This window comes from Diadema antillarum, unplaced genomic scaffold, assembly GCF_040938485.1.
Source record: "Diadema antillarum isolate AM-2024a unplaced genomic scaffold, OU_Dant_1.0 seq00002528_RagTag, whole genome shotgun sequence".
NCBI classification, from domain to species: Eukaryota; Metazoa; Echinodermata; class Echinoidea; order Diadematoida; family Diadematidae; genus Diadema; species Diadema antillarum.
The window spans coordinates 1-10,781 of record NW_027273131.1 but is presented as its reverse complement, the minus strand read 5'-3'; the positions used below and the strand labels follow the sequence as shown (position 1 = coordinate 10,781).

At 39.6% G+C, this 10,781-nt stretch overlaps 1 protein-coding gene across 1 annotated transcript; it reads left to right on the top strand.

Annotated features, from left to right (window-relative positions):
* Positions 1-4,102: 4,102 nt before the first annotated feature.
* Positions 4,103-10,610, top strand: LOC139714918 (cytochrome c oxidase subunit 5A, mitochondrial-like). The gene is made up of 4 exons (XM_071626563.1): positions 4,103-4,260; positions 8,305-8,543; positions 9,061-9,192; positions 10,042-10,610. Exons 1-3 carry the CDS (start codon positions 4,182-4,184, stop codon positions 9,190-9,192), a joined length of 450 nt encoding a protein of 149 aa, XP_071482664.1. The 5' UTR covers positions 4,103-4,181; the 3' UTR covers positions 10,042-10,610.
* Positions 10,611-10,781: the final 171 nt, after the last annotated feature.

Here is a 10,781-nt window from a genome sequence, read left to right as displayed (position 1 = left end):
ACCTAAATAACTCTTGAGGGGGGAAAAAGATAAATAGATGCAAAATTACAATTTCATGTATTCTTTGGAAGGATAACAGATACTTTACACAGATTTGCAAGCCATTTCAATAAAACTGGTACAAAATTTATCAGGCATACATCATTAATCCAAATTTTTAATTTACATGCAAAACTAACAACTATTTAGATTAATTTTTTGTTTGTGTCACTATAATATTTCAAATGATCTTCATAACAAGTGCACCAGTGGTATTGGGCCCATCTCTCCATTCTGCACAACGTTGGACTTCTCATTGTCTATTGCTGGATATGCTACATAGGGAAAATATATTGTGTCATTGAAGTATAATAGAGGGAATATAGAGGGAAATTTTCAGCCAGGTAAAAATAAAAGATTGATTGATTGTGTGTTTCCTGTGACAATATCACATGACTGTGAGCATTATGTGCCTCATATCCAACCAGTGATGTTCCCATCATCCACAGACAAGAATGAACACATTGCTTTAGAGGCAGACATGCCCTGTGTCCTTCCCACTCGATTATGGCACAGACAAGTATTGCACTCTGTATAGTGCAGTGCCAGGATATACATATGTACTGTTTTACTTCTGTAGTCTCCGAAAGAGACTACATTGAGAGACTCGCTCTATACTGTTACCTTTTAGTGATGGTGACTTCTGTAATCTGATTGGTCAATCAACCACAAAATATTTCCTATATTTCTTGAATGAAATCATTGCCCCCGTTGTATTTCATGTTTTGCATTGTTCATTTGCGCACATCAAAGCTGCGCACACTTGAATTGTATGATTTGCTACTAGCCACTTGTGGCTAGCAACACTGCATGCTGTATTGCAGCAAGCAATTAGTTGTTTGTTTGTTTTTATGGGAGAAAGACAAGAAAGCACAAGTGGTGGGTACACCAGAGTTTCTTAAGTGTGAAGAAGGGGTCCATCTTTATGGTTTTGTGGTTTCATTAGTATTATTGCATTCTAATGAATGGTAACCCATTTCTCTTTGGTCACATCATACAGTGGCGGATTCAGAGGGGGGCGCAACCGGCGCACGCCCCCCCCCCCTTTAATTTTCGTTAAAAACAAAGAAAATAAAAAGAAAAAATGAAATGAAACCCGGAAGTGGCACCAGAAATATTAGTCATGCCCCCCCTTTACAGAATTCCTGGATCCGCCCCTGCATCATAGCAGTTCATTCAAAAGGAGTAAACATAGATATTATAACTGCTATACCGATTAACCCACAGTCAAGGCAGTATGTGAATGGTTTCACTGACTGAATAGCTCAGACGCCAAAAATTGAAGGATGTATGGGGACAGGAAATTTAATGTGACCAACATTTGAAGGTGAAGACCCGTGTCCTGTGCCGGTGCTTTCTCTTCTAAACACAGAGTGACTTGGTGCGGCACTCTCTGCTAATTATAACGCAAGTGTGACTTAGAACGTCTGATGGCATTATTCCATTGGTCAGCTGGTCCTAGTGATTGTTTCTTGAGTCAGGATGTATGTTTCGTTATTAGTTCTGTCAACCGTGATAAGTGGTCTTCTGAAAAGTAATTCCAGATATTGTGACACTTTTTTCTTTATTTAGGTAAATGTGTGATTAGCATGGAACCAGAAAGATATTAACGCAGTGCTCTTCAAGTGATGATATTCAGTATGTGAGACTAACTGCCATCCTACAATTGTACATCCTCTGTCTGCATACTTACCGGTAGATAGGAAACCAAGTTAGTCCTATTTCACATTTTGAAATCAATTGATGAAATCTGAAATGTTCATGGATTTTTTTTTTCTTTTATGTCATATCTCATGCCAGTTTTGCAGTCTGAATTTGAAGAAGAACTGAATGTCTTTGGATTTCCTGTGCATCGCATAAAATTACACATACCTTTTTTTTTTTTTTTAAGTGTGTGACCCTGTGTTGATTGGAAGGCAGTGAACATATTGACCAATGACTTTGGGATGTTTTGTGGAAGCCGTGTTCCAAAAGGAGTTGTGTGAGATAATTGTTTATGTAGAAAGCGAGGTCACATGTATGCAACAGGCCAAAGTTTTACTGTCATGTCATTTTTGTCTCTAGGATCAGGTTAGCCTGTGTTTCAAACATGTTTTCATCTCTGATGTAGCAGTTAGACGACAGTAAATAATCTGTTAGGGGAAAATACCTGCATGAGTTGAGTTATTTGGCAGAGTTTTCCACTTGCCTGCAGATGCTGTTAAAAGAAAAAAGAGAGAGAAAAAAAAATGTATAAATCACCAGCTGTAGAGATAGCCAAACTTAGCAAATAATAGACTTCTAGTGTGTGCATACGTTTATGGGCTCTGTTTACTACCAAATTTGTGTTGCGTGCGTGTGTGCACATGTGTTTTGCAAGATAAACCACGTTGCAGATTCATGCATTGTAATAAAAATGGAACTTAGACATTTCAACCGATCATTTGTGTTGTGTTGTGAGTTATTTCTTTGTAGACCTGTGTGTGATTGCATTGTAGCTGTCGGCCAGCTTGGATGTAGTGAAAGTATTACTTTTTAAACAATAAACAAGATTGTTTTACTTTAACTTAATGTTAGCAAGGTGTGATATGACATCAAATGTCATTTTAAAAAGAAAACCCAAAAGCAGTTGTAGTAACGAACATATGAATGCAGACAAGATTCTAGGTGGAGGGTGACTTGCTGTATCATTAACTAAAAGAGGGATTTTTAAATCATTTTTCATTTTAATGGAATCCAGAGGGAGAGTAGTTACAGCGGCGGATCCAGAGGGGGGCGCAACTGGCGCACGCCCCCCTTTATTTTTCGTTAAAAACAAAAGAAATAAAAAGAAAAAAAATGAAATAAAACCCGGAAGTGGCACCAGAAATAAATATTAGTCACGCCCCCCCCCCCCCCTTTACAGAATTCCTGGATCCGCCCCTGTAGTTAGATAATAACATGAGCACCTGGTCTAGTTTGCATGCATGTGATGCATTATTTTAAGTAGCTCTTTACAATATTCTTAAAGTGCAAACCAAATGAGACAGAAGGCAATGAGATCAACAGTTCATATGATCTGCATATCGGTTTGTTGTTTTGTCTCATTTTGGAAACCGAGTTTCAAGAAGGAGAAATGTAAAGTAATGATGATGATGATGACGGTGATGACGGTGATGACGGTGATGACGGTGATGGTGATGATGATGGTGATGATGGTGGTGATGATGGTGATGATGGTGATGGTGATGGTGGTGATGGTGATGATGGTGATGATGGTGATGATGGTGATGATGGTGAGGATGGTGAGGATGGTGAGGATGGTGAGGATGGTGAGGATGGTGAGGATGGTGATGATGGTGATGATGGTGGTGATGGCCGGTGGTGATGATGGTGATGATGGTGATGATGATGATGATGGTGGTGATGGCCGGTGGTGATGATGGTGATGATGGTGATGATGATGATGAAAATGAAACCTCTATGCCTATAGCACTTGCTACTAAATAGTAACAACAATGAAAAGAAGGAGGGAGAGAAGGGGAAGTCAGTGCTTTTAGGTACTGCCAGGAATGAAGTAATGTTTAGTTTAATTGATATATGAATTTGAACAAACCAGTATGAGACGAGTACTGCAGAACATAGACCTACCCAAACATCAGCATTAGTTAATGTTCATAATCATTTCATTGATCAAATCAATCTACCTTGAAAAAGTATTCTTTGTTTGAGTTTTTGTTGGTAATTTCTTCTTTTTTTTTTCTTCTTCTTCATTAGGGATATTCATTAGGGATATTCTCATATCTCTATACCAGCTCACCCGGGTAACAAGACTTCCATCACATAATCCCCTCCCTTCAAAACTTTGCGATAGTTGTCGCTGCTTTACTATTCTTAGCCATGACTACGTTGCATGCTGCAGATTTTTCTTCCTGAATACAAGAATGTCAGGATGTCTATTTACTTGTCATTGTTGTCCCATTTCTTCTACCTCTTCTAACTAAAGGGCTCGATCACACTTGAAACACTATCGATCATCAGTTGTGTGATATCGATCAAAGAACCGTGGATTAGATGAGGTCAAAGGTTGTATTCTTCCATGTCCAGAAAATCTGTTTGCACGTCGGTACCAGCACAAAATTGCCGTCGGTTTTAGTGATCCTGTTTCGTTGTTTTCTGCAACTATGTTTCGCCAAATCACATGCAGAATAGCTGGCTTAGCAAGATCTGCAGTGCTACCGAAGCAGATGCACCAACCTCTTGGTAAGTTGACGAAAAACGGTGATTGTTTTACATGTTCTATATAAAAAAATGCCGGTAGCCGGAATCTTCCATTGGCCTCCGTATTACTATTAGCGTACTACTAGCTTCTTTCTGCACAGCGCGTAGGGCGTGCGAGGGCGATGAGCCTCGCGTAGTCAGAGCAACAATGGTCCCAGCATATAGATTTTTGTGTAGTGGAATTTGTTGAGACGGTCATTCGCCGGGGCGGGTGTCGGTCGATCGTTTTTCAAATCAATGTAGATTTCTATCTTTCAGTCATATGAATATATGATCTTAATGAAAGTAACCAAGAGGGCTAGACCTACTTAGCTTCTACTTGAACTTATTATATTGCTATTGAACTCATAAACCCAGGATTGCCAAAGATTCCTCCAGACAGACAGACAGATTTTTCTGTCATTGCTGTAGAACCTGAATTGGTGGGTGCTAACGTTAAAGGTGCATGGTCCCCGTGTTTTAGTCAAATGCGTACGCGGGCGCACGGCGCAAGTTTCCTATAGAGACCTACGCCATCGACTTCTTTTTGCGCTTACGCTTTGGCCCACTTTCCCGAGTCCGAAGAAGTCCGATTCACTGTAGTCAGTGGTCCGATCACAGTTCGGCTCATGATTCGGCTGAGGGGGATCACAGCTTTAGCAAACTTCTTTTGTGATGTCATAATAACAAGCACATATGCACGCACCCTGGCATTACTACAGACTGCGCGATGCGCAGAGAAGACAACAAAGGCAACGTTACTTAGCAACACCTACGCACTTTACTCTTGATGACAGCTCTACTTCGGTAATCTTCGGCAGTATCATCAACAGCGCCATCTACACTACCGGGACTATGCCCCTTTAACTCCATTAGACCCAGCAGCCAGGGCAATAAAATTTTAAGTGTAGGCCTAGGCCTAAATTTAAATTACTTTCGCACCTCCTCGTCAATCGATCTCCAAACATGCACAAAGCTAAAGTCACTCTAGAAATACAGAGACTCCAACTCTCCTGTTTTCGACGGGAGATCTCCCGCCGAAAACACATTTGTGCAAAATCTCCCGTTCTCCCGCTTTAGATTTAATTTCTCCCGCCCTGGCTCTGTGTCTCCCGTTGGAAAGGATTTATTACTTATTGCTATTGTATAGTTGAAAAAATAAACCTTAGATAGCACCAGAGAGCATCTACAACCCTAGGAACTTGGCGCTTCGCACACATCAAGTTGGAGTCTCCCGTTTCCTAGGGGTTTCAGGCGGGAGAATCTCCAGATCAGAAGGTGCTTTGGGTTGGAGTCTCTGGAAATATCCAACAACCATGAATATTTGCATCTGAGTGAGACCCAAGTCCAGTAGAAATGGAATTTTTGTCATTTTGACACTTTAACATTTGTCAGAATATATCGATCGCACTCGCATCTACTTAGTTCGCTGTGCAATAGCTGTGTTGCATAGGAGCAGATGGCGCAGCATGGTATCCCAAAATAGGTTCACTGCACGGCAGCAAGTACAGCGATTAATCTAAATGTAGAGATCTCATACTTCAGGTTCAAAGCAATCGATATCACAGCAAGTTCTTCTATGGTAGGGTAACATCCCCAGTATTCGGTCACTTGTCTTAAGCTTTTTTGCAATATTTTTCAAACTAAAATAATACATACATACATCATATCTACAGCAATGTATGTGAAATATATCAAATTTCTTTAATCTCAATTTTTATTTTGTTAGATATCACACAGAATTTCACAAAATCGCAAAATATATCACCTTGAAAATTCCCCAGTATACGGTCACCGGCTCCAGTATTCGGTCACACGATATGCGCGTTCAAAGTCAATGCGTGTTCAAGGCAGCTGAAAAACGCGCGGGCGCGCTACCTTGTTGGCACAAAATTGCATCGGGGACGTTGCGGCGCCCGTTGGTGACCGAATACTGGGGACTCGGCACTTGCATTCAACCCTTGTGCATTGAGACACTGTATCGGCACGTACGGAAATTATGTTTTTCTTTTGCGTTTTTGAGGATACCATCACACTCCAAGCTTGCGATAAGCAAAAAATCCCGCGAGAGAACGGCCTATTTCTCGATTTTTAGCGCTTTTTCGGCGACCCGTACTCTTAAAACTGGGCCTTATCCGCGCGCGCTTTTGGAAAGTAGCGCCGATTCTGCACTTTGACAGTAAAATTTGGGATTTTGGATCGATTTTTGGAGGGGGCTAAGGAAGTTTTCTGTTGTGAATGAGTGTGCAAGTGTGTGAATCAATGTGATTTGCGTGTGTTGTGACTGTTGAACTTACTGGCTGGTGACTAGTAATAAGTGACCGAATACCGGGGGCTGACCGAATACTGGTGCCCTTACCCTATCTTTGAAAAAAAAACTGTTTTATCGCCTTTACCTCAGCTTGTACCAAGTCTTGCAGTTTGAGTAGCAATTGATTATGGTTGTTGTTCATGCTGTACAGTTGTATGTGTATGTGTGTGTGTGTGGGGGGGGGGGGGGGTGTTGCCCTGTGTGAGGGTGCGTGTGTGAATCAAAGAAGATTGTGAAAAATGTGGTTATGTGACAAGGATGAAAGAAAATAAAGAGGAAGGATAAGAAAATAAAGAGGAAGGATAAGAAAAGAGGGGCCAGGAAATGAATGAAAAGATACTAAAAAGGTAAACCAGGAAAAAATCAAACAAAAGGTATAAAAAATAGAAAGTACACTTAAGATAAAAACAAAAGATAATGGAAGGAAAGAAAGACAAGAAACTGTCATTGTAAAGGAAAGCAAGGGAAAGATGGATATAATGTTTGGAAAGAAAAGAAGAAAGCAAAAAAGAATTAAAGATTGGAAATGAAAAGCACTAAGTACAATAATAAAATGAGAGATGAATCAAAACTGGATGAAAGCAAAGATGAACAGGAAGGAAAGAAAGAATTATTTAGGTTGAAAAGGAAATAAAGAAAAGGATATTGTACATCAGAATGAAACATAAGATAAGGATATAGGAGAGTAAAGAAAGGAATGGTAGATGGAAGAAAAGATAACTCATGAAGGAAACAAAAAATACCAGTAATAGGCAGAAGATTGCATAGGAAATTGAGAAAGTTAGACAAGAGGAGACCCACAAAGAAATCAAATTAATAGGAAGGGAAGAGAAAGTTAGGAATACCTGAAAATGAAAGAAGAAAAGATAGAAAAGAAAGAGCAAGATAAGAGGCTGCACCCATGCACGCTCAACCATTTTGTATAGAAGCTATAACCACTACCGCAAGACTAGGCTGACGAAAAGGGACAAAAATTGTAAGCTTTTCAAAGACACCGTAGAAAAAGCCATTGTGATTGCTACATTCAGGTCAAATGATGAGCATAATGGTACTGTTCTGATTGCTTGTGTACAGAGCAGCATGTCAAGTGATTAGTTTTCTGACACTTGTAAAAGTGTTAAAAACTTCTATTTGACTTTGGAGGTACTCAGATGCAATTTGTTTAGGTTACTGAATAACTAGGGTGAGTTTGTGCATGTTTCGAAATGATTTGACGAGGAGGTGCGAAAGTACACTGGTGCCGATATGGCCGCAATGGCGGATAAGCCGCCCGCATTCCAACTTTGTTGATGAAAAGCAGGGGAAAGAATAATAAATCTGAGGGATTTGTTCTGATCAAAAGCTTCATTACTTTCCTACATTATTTTTTATAAGAAACCGTGTTATTTCAACATGTTTGACTTTCCAGAAGTTTCCCAACAATACTTTTTCATGTTTGTTTCATCTTAAGTTTTTCCCACTGCTGCAAATTGTGTGTCAGGATTTTGAATGATATTTCTTTGTGTACCTGTAGGACCCTAATGTGAAGAATGACTGAGCGTGTGTCTTTAAATTCGCGAATAGCTCCTTACTCGCGAAATTCGCGAAAATAGAAATGTCGCGAATTATTCGGCGTATACATTGTATAGTATTCAATAGCCGAGTCCTGTTGTGTCTTCATCCCTGCAAATTTCAAAACAAGATATTTTGTATATTTCCCTATCTGCTTCAATTTATTGAAATGTATTATTTTGCAGCTGCCACACAAGTCAGGGGTTACTCTGCCAAAGTTGAAGAAACCGACGAACAGTTTGATGCCAGATGGGAGGCCTACTTTGAACGAACAGACATCGATGACTGGGAATTGCGCCGGGGTCTCAATGAGCTCCATGGTCATGACTTAGTGCCAGAACCAAAGATCGTGGCAGCCGCCCTGAGGGCGTGTCGCAGACTGAATGACCTCGCCATGGCAATCCGTATCCTTGAAGCAATCAAGGTTAGTTTACTCTGTGCTATGACCCTGGCCGCAGTAAAGCCATTGCAGAAAGAGACAAGAAATTATTTTTCTACGCAGTGCCTTGTGGACTAATAACTTGTAGGGACATAATGTTTAAGATGTAGACAACATGACATTAGTAATGAATGACAGTGCCAGTTGATTTGATGTAGAATAAAATTGTAGATATTTAGTGGCAAACTACATGGTGTATGCTGATTCGAATGTGAGGTTTCAATATTCATACCTCTAAGTTTGCTGTACACAGTGATTTGGATTTCAAATACTTGAAAATGATGCGTTTACCTCTGCAAGTTCATCTCTTACAGTAATTTAACTATTTAAAATTTCCAATGCAGGGTCTGGGTGCCATTAACAAACTTTTAGTTGAGTGTCTAAAGACAAGAAGGCATTTCTGTGTTCATTACTTTGGCTGCTTACCTTAAAGTCCAAGTTTGAAAGTGGGAAAACATACATTACATGTTGTTTTCTAATGCCCTGCTTCATTATTTCACAGGACAAAGCTGGAAGCCACAAAAACATCTACCCATACATCGTGCAGGAGATCACACCCACACTCAAGGAGCTAGGCATCAGCACGCCGGAAGAGTTGGGCCTTGACAAACCAGAGGAAGACAAGATTCTATAGGTGAGGAGCTTATGAATATCAGACAGGCGTTTGAATGCTTCATCCATGGCATTTAGACAAACAGATCATTTGCTGTTCAAAACATAACTAAGTAATGTTGAAAGAAACAAACCATAATGTATCGCCATGAAAACATGTATTCTTGCGTGTATGTCATGGGTACACGAGTATTTTGTGACCATTATTTTGAATTTGACTACTTTTTGTGTGTGTTTATTCTGTATTCTCTCAACAACAGTTAATAATGAAATTACTCGGGGTCTCTCAAGTAACCGTCCTTGTCAAAGTTCCTTAATTCCTTCAATTAATTTTATAAAGTTTGATGCAAGTGTGTATTGTAGTATCTGTGGAGTGCAAGAGTAATTTCTCTCCTTTACCCCAGTACTCTTAAAAAAATCTTTTTGTTAAAAGCTCTGTGTGTATCATGTGTTGTATTTATTTCTTATTTTTATGTGTAGTGTCGAGGGAAGTGAGAAGAGAAGTGAGAGCAAATAATTCAAACTTCTTGTGGCATCCTGCATTAGTTGATAGTAACATCATCATCCCGAGATTAACTTTGTTCTTTTCACATTACAAAAACGATGCACTCCAGTATTCACAATGCAGATCTCAGGCACAACAAGAATTGAAAATTTGTGCAACCCTGTGCTTTTTAAAAATGTCTTTGGCCCTGTCATGCTCGATTTCTGCCGAAATGCTGATGCCAACTTGTCACCCTTGATCTGTTAACAAGGGCATTATTCAGTGATAAAGAGAGTCTAAAGAACTCTTCTCTCCCACCCCTCCTTCCTATTTCTTTCTGACCGTTTCTCTATGACCGTTTCTCTCTTTCCTCCACCTTCCCCACAGATACCCACCGAGCTTCAATGTTGCTGATATCTCTCAGGACTTGCAGCTCCGGCAAGATTATTTGAGATGTGTTTCATAGTGAAATAGAATTCACGGTGTGTTTTATGTATACAAGATTACAGTCCAAGCATAACTATTCTTGTATTGTACAGCAGAAATTGATTCCAGGCAATTCCTGACAAAGTGATTGTGCAGGGAGTTGAATCTTTCAAATTTGATGGAAAGCAGGAATAGATATTTATGAAATTGTAAAAGCAAATATATGTGTGCAGCTTTGAGTTACAACACTGCAAACTGCAAGTATACAAAACAGATTCTGTGTCACAAAAAAAAAACTGAAGAGGCATGGGCAACAACCATGTATGGTTGTAAATTATCCAAAGTTTTAAATCAAGAGTCAAGAAATGCACATATTTCGGTTTGTTTGTGTAGTGATGAACTGAGCTTGACTTGACCTGTTTCTCTGTATAAATGTTTGCTCTTTTCTTGTGAAGACTGATGTGTCAGATACTGCAAGAAATTGTTGCCGTCAGAAAATACATTGAAATAAATGTGTGAAAAATAAACAATGCCACTGATGTCTTACTTCATATTGGTTCAAGTTATGAAGGGATAATCTGGTACATGAAATAGTGCCATGAAGCATATGAGGAAGAATGTATCAGGGAGAGAGAGTCCCCAGGCATTGAATTGAAGAATCAGTATAATTTTGGCAATATTATGGAAGTACATGTACGTGT